Below are 17,822 nucleotides of genomic sequence, written 5' to 3'. Positions count from 1 at the left end.
AAAAAATAAAAACGTATGTTAACAGGAACAGATTTGGTCAGATGATTTCTTTAAAGCAGCCAACTGACAGGATTCTGTTTACACGAGAATCTACGTAAAAATAAGGCTGAACCGAGATCACAGGTCCCGATATAAATTTTAACAAGCTCATAAATGAAACAAAGAAGGTTGCCTAAAAACTCATAGATAATATTTTATTAAAATGTCATCTGATCTAAAAAAGATATGGCCGTTTTTATGTGCGATGCCTACAGTTTTCACAAAGCTGGCAGCTAATTTGAGAAGCCGAACACCGGAACTGAACTGGTCATTGAACTGGAAGTTCTTTCATTTTAGCTTAAGACTAAAAATTGTTTGCTTGTTTTTCTCATGGTGTTAGTCTGAGGACCAAAACCATTAAACCAATTCGTATCTCTGGCTTGAAAGCAGCGGTGGCGCATGTTAATAGAGTGGAAACCTATGTATTTAACAAATATCGTGTAGTCGACCAAAAGCGATTAAACCTAGCTAAACCTGGTTTCTACCTTCAAAGAAGCGTTGCTATTACACCCTGAGAAGCTAACTTAGCATTAGCTGCCTACTGAACTTTGATAGCCTCGGACTCGTCAGGACAGATAAAAGGTAACATAAATTTATCGCTTGATAATCATGTATATTTTTCAATTCGTGTTAATTTTTTTTCCTAGTCTTATTATTATGGGCGACGTTAGAGCTGACATAAAATTTGGACTAAATCGATGAGGAGTCACAACAAATAACGTAGTCCATAAGGGTGTACTATTATGCACAGCTTTACGTAATCTTTACATGTTCGTGGTGGTTTAATTTAGAAAAGCATAACTGGGATCAGAGGCAAGTTCCTAATCCTCCACTGTAGCAATCATATGAAAACCTCATATCTATTTAAATGTAGTTAGCTTTCTAGCTAACTTCCGTTTGGTACGTGGCTAGCTGTTGAACTGTTATCTAGTTTGCTACACAGCTATTAATGGTTGTTTGGTTTACAGTAGAAACCACCCGAATGAGGCACATTTGCATTTATATAACTGCTAACAAGACTTTGGACTACATTTGTAACATCGTTAGCAAACATTCTCGCGATTGAATGGTGAGTGCCTTTGCTTGTTATTTTTGCAGATATTAGACAGTGATGAAACGGACATTTACATTGATGTTTTGACTTGCATTCAGTTTAAATGTTCCCAAAGTTTGTGTTCTTTTCTGGAAGCACGTTAGAATATATACTGTGTAAAGACAGGGGCACTGTCAGACTTTGGAAAATAGCAGGTTAACAGGATTATGGATATCAGCGATATGTTTCTTAAGTTAGGAGGCAGGAAAAAAAAAAGGACATCTGTGCCTGCTTGTAGTCTGTTCCAGAAAGTAGTCTTAGTGAAAACTCTTGTAGAACTTATAGAATGTTTTCTGATTTTGCTGCAGAAAGTGGGTTAACTGAAACCTTTATCTCTCCTATTACATGGTGTCCCTTATCAGCAATCAGGGTAAGCAGTCATACATGGGCAGTTAGAAACTCAATAAGGTTTTTTTAATCTACCTGTGACCACGTTCAGGTGGTGTTGGCTGAATAAGTCAAGTCTGTTAACAAAGCACATATTTTACAAATGGAGAGTGAACTGTAATGTTAGAGAAAATATAGATAAAACAAATAATACAGGCTAAGTGCAACACATCTGCTGCAGCAGAAAGCAGTGGTATGAAATAGGTGCTATTATTAAGTTTTGTATAAGAAGCGCTTTGAGACATCAGAAGGCTGGAAAAATGCTATATAAATGCCGTCCGTTTTAAGCCAGCTGAGAAACGTGACAAAAAAAATGCAGACTGTAAGTTGATGGTCTGATCAGTATCTTGATTTGGAAGCTTGAGCCCACAGCAGTTTTTGTTCTCTGGTCCTTATGTTCAGTTTGTGTTGACATCTGTGCTGTGCTTTGACCTGTGCGTTTCTTAACTTGATTAACTCCATTTCTAAGCTTCTGTAGACTAGATTTGCTCGCTGTCAATACTGAGTGTAGAAGAGAGGCATGATGCAAGGCACTCAGGAGTGAGATTTTTGACTTTTGAAGAAAGTTTTCTTTACAGTTACAGGAAACCAAGAGTTGGTTAAAGATGGTCTTTGAGAAGATTTAAGTTTTGTTAAGAGTCCATTCAGACACTGGCAGAAAATAGCAATTAACAGGTGAAAAAAATGTCAACTCACATTTAAAAAGCTGACAGTAATGTCTGTTTAAGGGATTTATTATTATCATTTATTTATTATTTTATACATATTAGATACAAATTAGTTTCACCACATCTACTTGTAAAAAGCCAAAAGTAATTCACATTCATGCAAAAATCATGCAGAACACTCACATTTCCAGAAACAAACAGATGTTGATTTGCAACATTGGCCTAATACACGCAGAGTTAATAAACAGGAGCTTGTTATATCGAGGCTCTGTTCTGTTTCTCTGAATAACATATTTCATTGTACCGTAATTATGAATTGTATTCTCATAAGTAAGTTGTGGGTGACCTTGTCTGTGCTTAGATTGTTGATTTTTGGTTATTTATTATGTTCACTAATTGTAAGCCTGCTCAGAAATGATTGCACATTAATGTATGGTTCCTTGCTCTTTGTTTGTAGTTCATCAGTTGAAACATTGGAAGACAGAAGGACTTGGAGGGATTCTTGCATCCCTTGTCACTATTGGCCCCTGAGATGATGTCACAACAACCACAACTTCCCAGTGCTCTTATACCTCCCCAGCTTGCTCAGAACTCCAATGCTCAGCAGGTCCGGCCTCACATTCATGCTAATCAGCTGGACTCGAGTCAGAGCAGTGCAAACTCTGGGCTTCTTGAACAGAGACCTCTGACGGGCAGGCCAGGCTGTCCTGGTGCTACAGCCGCTAGTGGGGAGGTGGTCAACAGGAATGTTTCTCTTTCCTCCACCAACTCTAGCTTGACCAAAACAGATGGATACTTTGAACCATGGCCTGAGGAAGCAGTGGATAACTCCCATGGGCTGTACTCACTGCACCGTATGTTTGACATAGTCGGAGCCCAGTTAACACATAGGGATGTAAGGGTACTGTCATTCCTGTTTGTTGATGTGATTGATGAGTATGAGCGTGGTGGCATCAGGAGTGGAAGAGATTTTCTGTTGGCCTTGGAGCGCCAAGGTCGCTGTGATGAGACCAACTTCAGACATGTGCTGCAACTTCTAAGGATTATCACCCGCCATGACCTTTTGCCTTACGTCACACTCCGGAAACGGCAGGCAGGTGAGTTGATAACAAATTCATCATAATGTGCACACCAGACTTTACATACATATTAGGGATGTGCACGACTAGTCGACTGATCATCACTATTGTCACTACTCAGTACCAGCCGTACTAGTCGGTTAGAGAAAAATTAAGATTTTAATTGATGCCCGATGCCGTAAATGGTTGTCCTAAATGTTACCCAGCAATCTGCCACCAGATGGATTCAGCCCTGACATTGTTACAGAAAAATGCCATAACTGTTAATCTTGGGCTAAGATTTTTATTAGGTCTAATATTGTTAGTTATTTTTGAAGTTTTACAATGAACCTGAAGCAAATTCCCAAGATACACCGTCATTTCAAATGTGTTTGCACCTTAAAAAAAAAAAACTGACCACAGCAAAGAGCAGGAGGAGGGAAAAAAGTCCCAGCGTATTATGTTTCTGTTGGCCAGCACCGCATGTAAAACACCAGACATGACCACATGCAATGCACCTGCTGTTTGTATGTTTATATTTATGTGTATTTATGTGTAGTGGACCTGATTCAATTGGGGCCTCTTGGCCAGGTCATGTTTGTAAATGAGAACTAGTTCTCAAACATTTTACCTGGTAAAATAAAGGTTTAAAAAAAAAAAAAGAAAAAACACCAGCAACAACATCAGCCACTTACATAGGTTACGTGGTAGCTCTACAAAGACCCAGCGCTGAAGCCTGAATCAAGCTGGAGGAGGAGGCTGGGGGAGAGGGAGGTCTGAGCTTCACTGCTCCGGCCCCATGACCCTGCACCGGAAAAGTGGAAGAAAATGGATGGCTGGATGTTTGTGTTGTATTGCTTTATTATCATTTTAGATTTTAACTTTTATTGAGATGCCTATCATGACTTGTAGAACAACGAGCATCATTCATAATGCACGGCACAGCGCACCACACTTTTAAGTCGCAATTTATTCATTTTTTCAGATGTTATTTTCTCATATTTTAATGATGTGTAAACATCATTTGCAGTAACACATTTTCATATATTTAACATCAATTTAATTAAAGTTTTTTTTCTTCATTGTCTGTTTGGAGTGAAACGTGCTGTGTTCATAATCTGCCGCACAGATAAGCAGCATTTAAAGTGCAATTCGTTATTGAAGAATGTGGGTAGTGGTTTCAGATGCCTTTGTTTACACAGTTTTTGCCATTGTCCATTAAACAGCCCTAAAATATAACTTGATATCTGAGTGCTTCCTAGTTTTAGACTAGTTGGTTAGTCTAATTTTTTTCCTCGTTTAGTTGACTAAGCTATTAGTCGCCAGGAACATCCCTAATATATATATCTAATAACATTTCTGTGTTTTATAGTCTTTGGAATTTACAATCCAACCATCTCCATGTCCTGCTTTAAATTACTACAAAAAAGCTTGTGCATTCATGGAGGAATTAACATTAGGGATGTACGTGATTAGTTCACTAGACCAGTGTTTCCCATGTTGTGTTACCAGGGCACACTGGTGTGCTGAGGAATATTGTGATACCCATGAAATATTATGGCAGCACTGTTCCCTCACAGCAGGAGTGTGTTGGGTTTAAACAGCCTAGGACACACGTAAAAAAGAGAGCGTTTCCCTTTCTTGTTAAATAAAAAGCCAGGCATGTCTCAGGGTTCTAGCCAGAAAAATTTCACCAGCCAGCGGTATGGTAACCTAACATTAGCTAGTGCTAATGGCCCCGCCTGGAAGCAAGTCGTGATGATAGCAATCTGTTCCGGTAGCTAACAGAGGAAATTCTCAGCCCAGTGCGACAGTACGTCAGCCAGGCGCAGCCCCGGGTGATCAGCTGCTAGCTAGAATCCTGTGTCTGTAGTTATAAATTTAGAAGTGCCTCTGACCATGTGTACGAACAAATGATGAAGGCCTGGCTGTCTTAGGAAATGTAAACACAGCAAAAAACTCAATACTAATACTGCTACTATTACTACTTCTGATGATGATGATGATGATGATGATTATTATTTCCTTTTGGTCATTATTTACAGTTCTTCAAAACACCAATTAGAATCTTATTCTAATATTCCAATATATCTTATATTTTATTAAGAATGGCTTCTTTCATTGCTGGATGCTTACAGGCTGATATCCTGGCATTATCCCATGGATGCTGGAGAATATGGATATTTTTTCCTACCTCCCTTGCAGTGAGTTTCTTGTGTTGGTTTGACAGTGAGCTCTCCATGTCCTCCACGTGTTTTTTTTTTTCCTTCCCTCTTTTTTTTAGTCTACCAGTCTGTTGTTTTTCCGTATCAACTATAAAGCCTTTTTTTTTTTTTAATTACTTTGATCTACAGTGAGTCTCCCAAGGGAAACAATATTCTCAATTATTTGAGAGTTTTGTTTCTTTTTACTGAAAAGCTACATCTTTTCTGGCTTCCTGCTCGAATATTATTGCAGCAGTTTCTTGAGTTGGATTATTTTCTGCTTTATTGCCTTAATGTTGCAGGCTTCATTCTTATGTCATCACTGCTCCCTTTACTTCACGTAGTGGTAATTGTGTTTCTTTATACAGAGAAATGGGGGCATCTCAGTATGCAGATTGCACAAACCTGTTGGTTTAGGTCAGTGGTTCTCAAATAGTGGGGCGCGCCCCCTTTGGGGGGCGCGGTGCGATACCTGGGGGGGCGCGTGTGACCCTGGGGAACAGGCTTTTTTTTTTTTGGGCCGTACTAGTATAAAGTGTAATTGCGCATCCACTACAGTAGGCGGCAGTGGCGCTGTCATTGTTACAACAGGTTTGCCTTGGTTAGCAGTGTTGAGTCAACAGAAAGCTCCGACTGCGTTCTGTCTATAGCCTCCGTTATTCAACATAACAACCCCCAACATGAAAAAGTTTTTAACAGGGATGAAAAGAAAAGCGGAGAGAGACAAAGATAATGAGACAAAAGAAAGTCACCCGAAAGCTAAGACGAGGAAATACGACGAAGCGTATTTAGCGCTTGGCTTCACTGTCACTACAGTTGGAGAAGAGGAAAGACCGGTGTGTTTGCTGTGTCTAAAAATGCTCGCAGCGGACAGCATGAAGCCAAATAAATTAGCGCGTCACTTAAATACGTTACACTCCAATCACGCCGGTAAGCCGCTAGAGTTTTTTCAGCGAAAACGTGCTGAATATTGCCAACAGTCATCCCGCTTTGTGAAGGCTACTTCAGTAAACCATCGAGCGCTGTTAGCATCATATAAGGTGGCGTACCAAATTGCGCTGTGCAAAAAGCCCCACACCATAGCAGAGGAGCTGATACTGCCTGCAGCATTAGACATGGTCTCTGTCATGCTGGATGACGCCAGTGCAGCAAAACTAAAAACTATCCCTCTGTCCAATGACACTGTCGCCAGACCTATAGATGACATTGCTAACGATCTTCATGAACAGCTGGTAGATAAACTCAAAGACAAACGTTTTGCCTTACAATTTGATGAAGCAACTGACAGCAACAAAGACTGTCTGTTTATTGCTTATGTACGTTTTGAATTGTCAAACTCCCTGTGTGAGGATCTACTTTTTTGTAAATATGTCAGAGACAGAGCCACAGCTGAAGAGCTATTCAAAATTCTGGACTCCTTTTTGACTGAGAATGGGCTAAAGTGGGAGAACTGCATTGGTGTTTGCAGTGATGGTGCACAAACCATGGCAGGGAAGAGAAAAGGACTTAGGGCACTCATCAAGACAGCCTCACAGTGGACACACTGTATTATACACAGAGAAGCACTTGCATCCAGGCAACTTTCCCCTGAATTAAGTGAGGTTATGACTGACATCATAGGTGTAGTCAATTTTATAAAGACTAGACCACTAAAAACAAGAGTCTTCTCTGCCATCTGTGAGGAGATGGGAGCCGAACATCAAGCTGTGCTCTATCACAGTGAAGCAAGGTGGTTGTCACGAGGAAAAGTCTTGTCCCGAGTTTTTGAGCTCAGAGAGCAAATAAGAGTGTTTTTTGAGCAGGAGCACAAGTATGAAGTGGCAGAAAAATTTTGTGATGAGAACTTCCTGGGAAAACTGGCCTACCTGAGTGACATATTTGGAAAGCTAAATGAACTGAATCTACAGCTTCAAAGGAAAGATAAACACCTCCCTCAGGTCACAGACAAGATTAGCTCTTTCACCCGAAAGCTTGCAATGTGGGGCAGGCAACTTGATGAAGGAAACACCGACCATCATTTGAGAACCTGCATGAATTTGTGGACACTAATGACTATGATGCTATCTCAGTGATTCCACACATTAAGCAGCATATTTCTTCACTGATTGGATTCTTTAAAAAGTACTTCCCTGAAAACAGTTCCCAGTATGACTGGGTGAGAGACCCTTTCAGTGCACCAGCTCCAACTGGTTTCAGCTCTGCAGAAGAGGAGCAGTTCATTGACATGACGTCTGACTCCACATTGAGACTGAGGTTCACATCACAGACACTCAGTGCATTCTGGCTGAGTGTAGAGAGGCAGTATCCACTCTTAGGGGAGAAAGCTATAAGCATTCTTCTTCCTTTTTCAACATCTTACCTTTGTGAGATTGGCTTCTCTGCTGTTGCTGCACTGAAGACCAAGTACAGGTCCCAGCTAAACATTGAGCAGGAGCTGAGAGTTGCACTATCATGCTTCGAACCTCGCTTCGAAAAGCTGTGCACTGCAAAACGTGCTCATTGTAGCCATTAAACCTGACTTCCTCCTCATTTTGATCAAAAAAGAAAGAAAAAATGAGCACAAAATGTTTAATTCATTTTTGTTTTGTAGGTTCAAGTGTTTTATATATTGTGCTCCTGAGTTAATGTTGCTGAACTGAATATAAATTAGTTATTTTTTTTTGTTTTTGTAGTTTATTAGTTATTATAATTATTAAATATTATTTATTGATTTGATTTAATTTTGCAATGGTGCAATTAGTTGGTCAAACATGTTTACAGTTTAAACAAGGATTTATTTATTTTTAATTTCAGGCAATGATGCACTTAAAATCTTTTCTGTTGCAGACTTAAAACACGATTTAATAAAGTTATTCTTTGTAAGTTTGACCATATGTCTTTCTTTTTTTCTTTTCTTTAATGTTAATAAGGATAAAATGTTATGCAGAGATGGATAGTCACGGTGGGGAGTGGGGGGCGCGAATAGTTTTCTTCTTGCTAGGGGGGGCGTAACAGAAAATAATTGAGAAGCACTGGTTTAGGTGGTGAGAACAAAATGGGTTGTTGTGCATGTTTCATGAATCTGATGATGCAGATTTGTTTTTTGTGCAGGATAAAAACTAGTGTTATTTGCTCCATAATTGTTGTCTAATCGTCCCCCGTTGGAATTACTGGTGACCGATAACATTGTTGCTTACTGATGTGAAACGGATGAGTACACGGGCTGCCTGAGGGGCAGATGTCCTTTGAGGGGTCCTGTGTTCACTGCCCAGTAGGGCTGCTCGATGATTAAAAAAAATCATAATCACGATTATTTTTGGTCAGTGCTGAAATCACCATTATTTAACAGTTTCTCTTTGACTTTGTAAACACACTGCATTTATTGCACTTAAAGAACAGTGACTACCTTGAAATCTAGTGCACTTTACAGTTTCTTGAAAAATACACTAAATTGAAAATGAAATCAAATATAAAAAAAATAAATAAAATATAAAAAAATACATAAATAGCTTACAATATAAATAAATACATTATAAATTAAACACAAATAATAGATAAATAAATAGAAAATTAATACCAGTTATCAATCTAATTATGCTGAGAAGAAATGGGACCAAGTTAATTTTTTTTCACTGCCACAACTTACTGAAAGCTGCTGCATGCAAAATTTATATTGAGTTAATTCCAGTCAGTAACTCAAACAAAACATTTTAAGCCTCAGACTAAATCAGAATTATTCAGGCCAACACAGCAAATACTGGCTATACTGGCAGGGCTGTGGTGGTTGAACAGATTGGTTGCATTGCCGGATGGTGCAGATACCACCATGTAGCAATTCTGCGTTAATGTATGTGTTAATTACCTTTGCGGTCATATCGCTGAGTTTTATATCTGGTGCTGACTGATAGAAACAAATAAAATGCTGGGAATTTCTTTTCCCCTCCTGCGCCCTCGCTCTTTGTGGAGTGTATTTGTCCCTCTAGTTTTTCCACTTCTTTGTTCATTTCCTCACATCAGTTCCAATAGTTTTAGCAATCTCCCTCCCATTTGTGAGTCCTTATATTGATGGTATGATCATTATGCCTTATATTGACCTGATTATTGCCAAGCCAATTTTATTTATAAAGCAAGCGCTGACCAAAGTGCTGAACAAAGAAAACAAGACAACAGTACACAAGGGAAGTGCAGATAAAAAGATAACACATAAAGGCAACAATAACATACATAGTTTATCATGAATCAAACAATAAAACAGTGTAAAATAACTAGGTAAAATTAAATAAAAAATAAATACACAACTAAAAACAGCATCTCAAACCTGGTCAAAAGCCAGCTGAAATAAGTGGGTCTTAAGAGAAGATTTAAAAGTGGCCAGCGAAGAGGCCTGTCAATGGCAGCGAGTTCCACAATTTAGGGGCTGCCACCACAAAGGCTCTGTCCCCCCCCAAAGCTTCCTCTTAGTCCTCGGCACGTCCAAAAGTAGTTTGTTGGCTGATCTGAGCGAGCGGGCAGGGGAGTGTAGGTGCAGTAACTCAGAGAGGTACGATGGAGCAAGGCCATTTAAAGACTTAAAAACAAATAAAATAATTTTTAAATGAACTCTAAAATAAACAGGCAACCAGTGCAATGAAGATGTAACAGGAGTAATGTGCTCCCTCTTACGTATTCCAGTCAAAAACCGTGCGGCGGCATTCTGGACCAGCTGAAGACGAGCCAATGAGGACTGGTTTACGCCAATATACAAAGAGTTACAGTAATCCAGCCGGGTCGTAACAAAGGCGTGGATTACTGCTTCAAAATGATCTTTTGATAAGATGGTTTTAATCTTGGCGAGCTGTCGCAGGTGAAAGAAACTAGATTTCACCACAGCAGTGATCTGACCCTCCAACTTAAGACTCTCATCCATCTTAACACCCAGATTTGTGACCACGGGTTTTGCATACTGGGATAAAGGACAAAGATCCACAGAAGTTGACCCCCCAGTGACGCATGAACCAAAAACGATTGCCTCCGTCTTATTTTCATTAAAATGAGATTGTTACTTGGTCACTGATAAATTCAAGAACTGTGGCGTAACAGTAGCTGGAAATGCACAGGAAGACTCAACCATGCTGAACGAGCCAATCACAGTTGTTGCAGGTTTTGTTGACCCAACGAGTAGTTAAATTTCTTGGGCGGTGCATGCCAGGTTACACTGTAGATTATTGTGTAGATTTCCTGCTCGCTGATTAGCAGTAATTAACACATAATGCACCTCGCACAAGCTGGCAATGTCGCTGGCGGCAATGTGAAAGACTCAATGACTCAAAGACTCAATGCTGCTGCATAAATCATGGCTAAAAGTATACTTGCAGAGCATAATGTGACAAAATAATTTTAATAATTTTCTTTTTTTTTTTTGTCAATTATGCGGTTCTTGTGATTATTTGGAGCTGAAATTTCTATTAATTGCACATCCCTACTGTTCCCCATGCTCGCCTGACCTACACTATATCACCAAAAGCATTCGCTGCTCTGCCTTCACATTTAATTTTTAGGCTGTCTGATTTCAGCCCTCCGCAGGTTGATAATTTTAATTTCTATAAAAAAATCCTATTGTTCCTAAGTCATTATCAAGTCCATATCAGTACAGATTTTTAAAAAATTCCTTTAATTTGTTTCACCTGTGTCTTTACTTAACCCCTCCCCACACATAGCAGTTTTTCACCTGGTGTGATAATAGTTAAGGAAACAGTATACAGTAAATTAGGTCTCAGTATTTGCGCAGGCACTTTACACTCTAGGTTTAAAAAAAACAACCAAAAACAGTCCAGCAGTCAGAAATATCGTCCTGTGTTCTGTAATTTGATGATGATCAGTGTCATTGTCACACATGAATTTCAAAGTGGCACAAAAGTTTGGGCATGATGTTACTTTTACTTTAAAAATCATTCGTATATTGTTGTTTCTTTCTGCTGTTGTTTTGGTTTTGTTTTTTTCCAAGATGTCCAATTTCTTAACTGATTATCCAGTTTTAGGCTGGAGGGGTCACTGGAGACTCCCCTAGCTGTCACTGAATGAAAGGGACAGGGCAAACAGAGGGACCGAGGAGCCATCTTTGGTGTTTGTGGGAGGAGGCCGGAGGACCTAGAGAGAGCCCACACAGTCACAGAGAAAATGTGTTAAGCATTATTACTTATAAAAACTGTCTTCATCAGCTCCTACATCGTTTTTTGTGGAAAACAATAAAATGGTGCACTGTTAGCACACTCTGTTGTTGAAGGTGTCTCTTCGCTCTGTTCTTTTCTCCAAAACCTTTGTTTATAACCACGAGGCTTAAAATAAAGATGTGAGTTGGCACATCTGGAAAGTTGTCAGAGCTCTGTACTTTAGAAAGTATACTGTACTGGGCAAAATAGAAGTTATGATGGGTTTAGTCTATTGTTTTTATTACTTAAAAATCAACTTTTTAAGAGAAGAATCTTACTTGTGTATTGTCTTAATGCAAACATAAAAATGATTTCATCAAATTTAATTCATTTGTTGGTCATCTTTGCATTGTGACCGATTCCTGTAGTTTGGAGAGCATTAGCACTGAAAATAAAATAACATCAGAAATGAACTTGTTTCAGTGTGCCCAGATCCTGTTGACAAGTACCTGGAAGAGACATCGGTGCGCTACATTTCACCAAGAGGAAGACTACAGAACAAGGACGCTGCACCTCACAGAAGAACAGGTAGGTGCTTGCGTCTGTGTTCCTGTTCTCACGTTACAGTTTAATGCAGATGACTGAAAGACCTGATGATAATGTCATTCTCTAGGTCCGCAGCCAGTCATTTGTTGTTCCCCATCAGCACCACATGTGAGTCCTGCACAAACAAAGCCAGCTCCTCCTGTACCAAACCGCAAACGGAAGAGAAGTAATTCCTCAGCTGACTGCAGGGAGAAGCAAACATGCGGTAAAAAAGAAATCCAATATAGAGTTATTAGCATTTTAGTGTATGATTTAAAGTAAGGAAATGACCATATGACCATATATATATATGACCATAATATAAATATGAACCATGGCAAAACACTTGGACCAGATGGGCTGCTCCCTGACTCGTTGAAATCAGCTACATTAAACTTAACCAAATAAAACCCCAACTGAATGTTGCTGTGGGGAATTAGTCTCATGGGATGTGACACAAAGATGATATTAGATTAGGTTAGATTAAACTTTATTAATCCCATTTGGAGGGTTCCATCAGGGAAATTAAAGTTCCAGCAGCACTTTCACAAGCAAGCACAACAGTAGTCAGAAATAAACAAGCAGATGAATAAATAAATAATAAAGATGCAAGAAGACAGTAAAGATAAAGGAAGATTTAAATGAATAAGATGATGTGGTGTTGCACCTTGATATTGCCCATTGTCCAGTATTGCTTTATGCTACCTTGTGTTTGTGGTCAGGCTCCAGCTGCTGCCCCCTGTTCTCCTGTTGCCCCACATGCGCTTTGAGTGCTCAAAGTAGAGTAGAAAAGCACTATATAAGAACCAGTCCATGTCAGAGTGTAGAAGTGGCTGATAGAGAACCATCCTTGGTTACGGCGTTCCATGTATGCGCTGCCTGTATTTATGCTGTATCCTTGTTCCAGTAGCCCACTTATCATCAGTTTAACAGGATAAGCGGAAGAGAATGGATGGGTAGCATGGGTTGTCTAGCCTGGGGACCCTTTCTGGATGCATGCCCTAGCTGGGATTTGAACCCCTGACCTGTTGTTCCAAAGACTATAATAATCTTACCACTACACTTTACTACCTTCTTCAGCACATTGCACCACTGGCTAAAATACAGCTCCAGACCATAACAGACATGCCACTGTGTTTTACAGATGTCTGTGGACACTCACAGTTGTACCTCTCTCTCGACCTCCTCCATACGTATTGCTGATGATTTGAACCAGAAATTTCAAATTTGCATTCAGACATACATTTCAGATTTGTTCTTTGCTGTATGTTATATGTAGACACAATATTTTTTCAGTTTTTGAATTAGGTGCCTTTTTATGCTTGAATAATTTATGGGCCACTGTTGGGTAGCTTATAAGTTTTTTAAAAATTACAGTCTGGATTGAAAATATGTGAAAAAAGCCGATGCCCAACAAAAAATTTCAGAAAGCTTGGAGAACTATTGCTTAAGTACAATTTAAAAAGTTACAAGAGTCCTTTTTCATGGAAGCAAAATAAAAAGAGAGTTTTGCACAGTACTGTATAGATCTGATAAGATCAGAGCTTAATGAACATCAAGCAGTTGCCCTCGAATCAAATGTGATGAAGGTGCTGGTAGAGACTGGTCTTGGCATATCTGAGACTGAGACTCAACCCCTCTATCAGCCAGATCGTGCTGCAGAGAGCTTCCAGTCATCTTCCCATCTAAATCTAGACAGACAGACCACAGTATGAGATTGAGCAGCGCTATGTCTGATTGGGTGGTGTGACCTCTGTGTTGTTTCCTTTCCTGTACACTGCAAACCTGTAGATCACAAGCTTTCAGTACAACTCCAGGTAATCACACCCACAAAAATGCATGTGATCAGAACATTCAGGGAGTACAGAACATTAACTGATAATAATTTTGTGGTGTGGTCTGGGAGAAATCATCTGCTTTTGAATATTAAGAAGACCAGAGAGATTTTTGACGTCAGAAGGAAAAGGAATGGTGACATGGTCCACGTCTGTCCTTAGAGAAGATACTGGTGTGGTGGAGCAGTACGAGTTCTGGGGCTGGAGGCTCAACTGGAAGACCAGCACAGACTTTACCAAGTTTTTTCAGCCGTGACCTTCTTTGGCTTTTTCTCCTTGTGGAGGGTGTTGATGGGTGTCATTTAGACACTGTTCTTTATAGACTTTGAATATTCATCTACTCAAACTCAGAATGAAATATTGAAATAATTTAAGATACTGGATTTTTTAATCTTTATGAATTGTAAGACATAATCATCACAGTTCAAACACATATTTTACTTGGTGTTGAATGAATACAGATTATATTACAGTTTATCTTTCTGAATAAAATTATGGAAAAATAGACCTGGAAGTTGTAGCACACCCTCTGGATCTCCTTCTTAAATACTGTCCCAGATTTCCACGTAATTTTGCAGAGAAGTGTCAACCAGGACAGCCGCACACCATCTAAAAGGCATGGACTCAGTTATTTTTTCAGCTAGCCTTATTGCACAAGTATTTATAGGTGTTTCCCTTTCAATATTTTAGGAGGGGAATATTTATCTTACACTTGTGGTTTACCAGGTTTGCTGTTTTCTACAGATTGTACAGAATTTAACAGAAAAAGCATCGTATTTTGCACTTGATGTGATTTTGTTGTAGTGTCAGGGGGAGAACATGAAGAGAGAACATTTCATTCATCAAGATGTGATTTTTTTTTTTTTTTTTTTTTTTTTTAGTGTTTCCTCCAATTTTTTGTGAACACTGTAATGACTTAAGAATTTTCTTGCAAATGTTTTGCAAGAAAATTCTTTCAGAAAAGAAAATTATTTCCAAAGACGTTCTTCAGAATATTTTGACTTTTTTTGTTTTTTTGTTCTACCCTTTCAGATATACGCCTCCGGGTTCGTGCTGAATATTGCCAGCATGAATCTGCGCTTCAGGGCAACGTCTTCTCCAACAAGCAAGAGGCCGTGGAGCGGCAATTTGAACGCTTCAACCAGGCCAACACAATCCTAAAATCGCGAGACTTGGGCTCCATCATCTGTGACATCAAGTTTTCCGAGCTCACCTACTTGGATGCCTTCTGGAGGGACTACATCAATGGATCGTTGCTAGAGGCCCTTAAAGGGGTCTTTATCACAGATTCCCTAAAACAGGCTGTAGGCCATGAGGCTATAAAACTGTTAGTTAATGTTGACGAGGAGGACTACCAAGCTGGTCGACGCAAACTGCTCCGTAATTTGGTCACAAGTGGAGGAAGCTCACCAGTGGGTAACAAAGACTCTGTATCTTAGATGCATCCTCCAGGTGGTAGGGGATAGAGTGAGATGTGGTTGTTTGAGGTGCCTGAAAGGAACTGAAGAACTTCCAGTCACCCCATTAATTATTTGAGAACTACGGTCATATGTTATCCACTTGGCATCCCTTAGCATAGCATGCAAAGAGATCTGGAACTCTGCTGGTGAAAGCAAAGAGGCGATGCCTACAGGTTGGCGTTATTTGAATGCAGAGCTGTTCATTTTCTTCAAGGAGGGGAGTTTTGATCAAACAAGTGCATTGAATTTAACAATTTCTTGTTTGTGGTATGTTAGCTCATTTAAAACTTTTAACTCTAATGATACTATACAATCCTGTTTTAAGGTGAAGTTCTTTTGAATGCAGGAAACACACTTAATGTTCACAAGTTACTCCCAGTGGGAGGTGTACTTATTTTCAGACTAGTTTCATTTTCCCCAGGTTTTTCTAGGAAGATTACAAATTGTTTGGCTTATCCGGTAAGGGAATGTTCTGTGAACAAAGATGAAGCTGTTCTTTCCCTGTCACCGTCACTGTGCCTGGCTTTCTTTAACATATTCTAATGTCTTATTGCCAATGGCTGTGATTCTACTATAATTTGAAAATTCATTGTAAAGTCACTGCCAGTATAAAAAAAACCAGTGTAAGAGAAGAATTCTAATGTGTTCACTTGTTTCCAGTGAAAAACTGGCTTTCATGGTGTTCTACATATGTTTGGATTTGAAAGCGTGTCAGCTCCTTTGTCACCTTGTACTTACTTGTCATGTTGCTTTTGATACAGGACTGATCTTTAATAAATTTGTAATGACACTAAACATCAAAACAGCAGGGAAATTCACGCCAGTATGTGCAGTCATGTCAGTAGGTGCAGGCAGTGGGATGTCAGACCAGATCAAAGTAATTCAGTTATTGTCTTTGATTGGTTAAAAATATTTCATCCAGCTTTAGTTTTAGAACTGGCATAAAGAACAGTCTTCTCTATGGATACAACACGACCATTAATCCCATGTCCTCTAACAGCAGTACAGGCAGGTACTGAAGTAACATCTCATCTCATCCTTTAAAAGGGTAGTTGTGGCATGTATGGTAACCTGATGAATCAAAAGCAAATGCATTTTTCAAGACATAAAAATAGCACTGTAGAAGCCAACATAATATAATAGCAAGATATATAGTATGTTGATCCTCCACAATATAAGTTGCACAACTATATGCTTCTAGTGGTAGGATGCTTTCACAGTGTAGGATGAAACTAATTTATGACAAATTTCTTTTGTATCTATTGGATGATAGATTAACAGGACAAAATAGGTTTGATGGGTGTCTACGAAAAGCATATGCATTACTGACCCCCCACCCCCACCCGTAACCCAGTAGTCACATTATTATAACCACTTGTGAAAATTGTGGTGCACTTAGAGGATGTTCATTCTTTTTTTTTTTTTTTTAAATAAATCACAGTTTTAACAGAAAAGTTTTGTTTCATTTTGGTTTCATGAAACGTGGCTTCTTTCTTAGTCCAGTTTCCCCTGATACTTTGATACAGACTAGGCTGCCTAGGCTATGTCCTCTCATGCTGCCCAGAACTTCATGATAAGCAAAAACATATCCAGAGCTGTGTTCACTGACAAGATCCTTTTTGCTTTCTATTGAGGAAGATTGTGGTTTAATAAAAGCCAAATAACAGGTCTGAGAATGTATCGACGTCGGACATAAACGTGCCCTTTCATCATGCCATCCTACACTTTCCAGTAGTTCCAAAGTAGGCTCGATTTCTTGCAATGACACTTCCTGTTAATGCTGATGTTCACCATCCAATCTTCATATGCAGAATCATCTTTTGGATGCAATTCATTCGGATACATGACTAATTGACAATGATGTTGAGGCAATGCAAACTCAAAGTTTGAAGATGTTTAATGACAGTAATGTATATCAAGAATGAAGTAGTGCTCAGTAGAAGAAAATGTGTACTGTGTAGTCAGCAAAGTATGATTTTAATGCAGTTGTTCACTTTCCATCATATTTTCTCTTACTACATTACAAATATGCGTCATATTGTAATGAACTTATACTTTTGTTTTTAAAATGTTATTGAAATCTTGTCTAGCTTCTCATCAGTTAGTTAAATGGTGAGCTGAAACTCAGCGTTTGGTTTTATGTAACCTTAAAAAAAAAATTCAGTGTGTTTTTATTATGATTTTCATTCTAGAAAAAAAGAATAAAAGCCCCATATTGTGTCTGCCATAATGCCATCTTTTGGGACATAGAACATGCAAGCCAAGTTTGACAGGCCACTGTGAATGATATAGAAAATGCATACATTTTATATTTTTATCCAGTGGAATTTCATGTGAAGGTTAAAAGTATCTATTAAACAGGTTGGTGTATGTTGATTGTATATTA

General features: G+C 39.0%; 1 protein-coding gene across 1 annotated transcript; it reads left to right on the top strand.

Annotated features, from left to right (window-relative positions):
• Positions 1-328: 328 nt before the first annotated feature.
• On the top strand, positions 329-17,822 carry dedd (death effector domain containing). Its single transcript, XM_030734697.1, has 5 exons — positions 329-621; positions 2,645-3,284; positions 12,040-12,144; positions 12,230-12,367; positions 15,009-17,822. The coding sequence occupies exons 2-5, from the start codon at positions 2,720-2,722 to the stop codon at positions 15,413-15,415; spliced, it is 1,215 nt and encodes a 404-aa protein (XP_030590557.1). The 5' UTR covers positions 329-621; positions 2,645-2,719; the 3' UTR covers positions 15,416-17,822.

Source organism: Archocentrus centrarchus, chromosome 7 (assembly GCF_007364275.1).
Source record: "Archocentrus centrarchus isolate MPI-CPG fArcCen1 chromosome 7, fArcCen1, whole genome shotgun sequence".
NCBI classification, from domain to species: domain Eukaryota; kingdom Metazoa; phylum Chordata; class Actinopteri; order Cichliformes; family Cichlidae; genus Archocentrus; species Archocentrus centrarchus.
The sequence above is the reverse complement of the archived record's forward strand: the minus strand, read 5'-3'. Positions and strand labels throughout refer to the sequence as shown.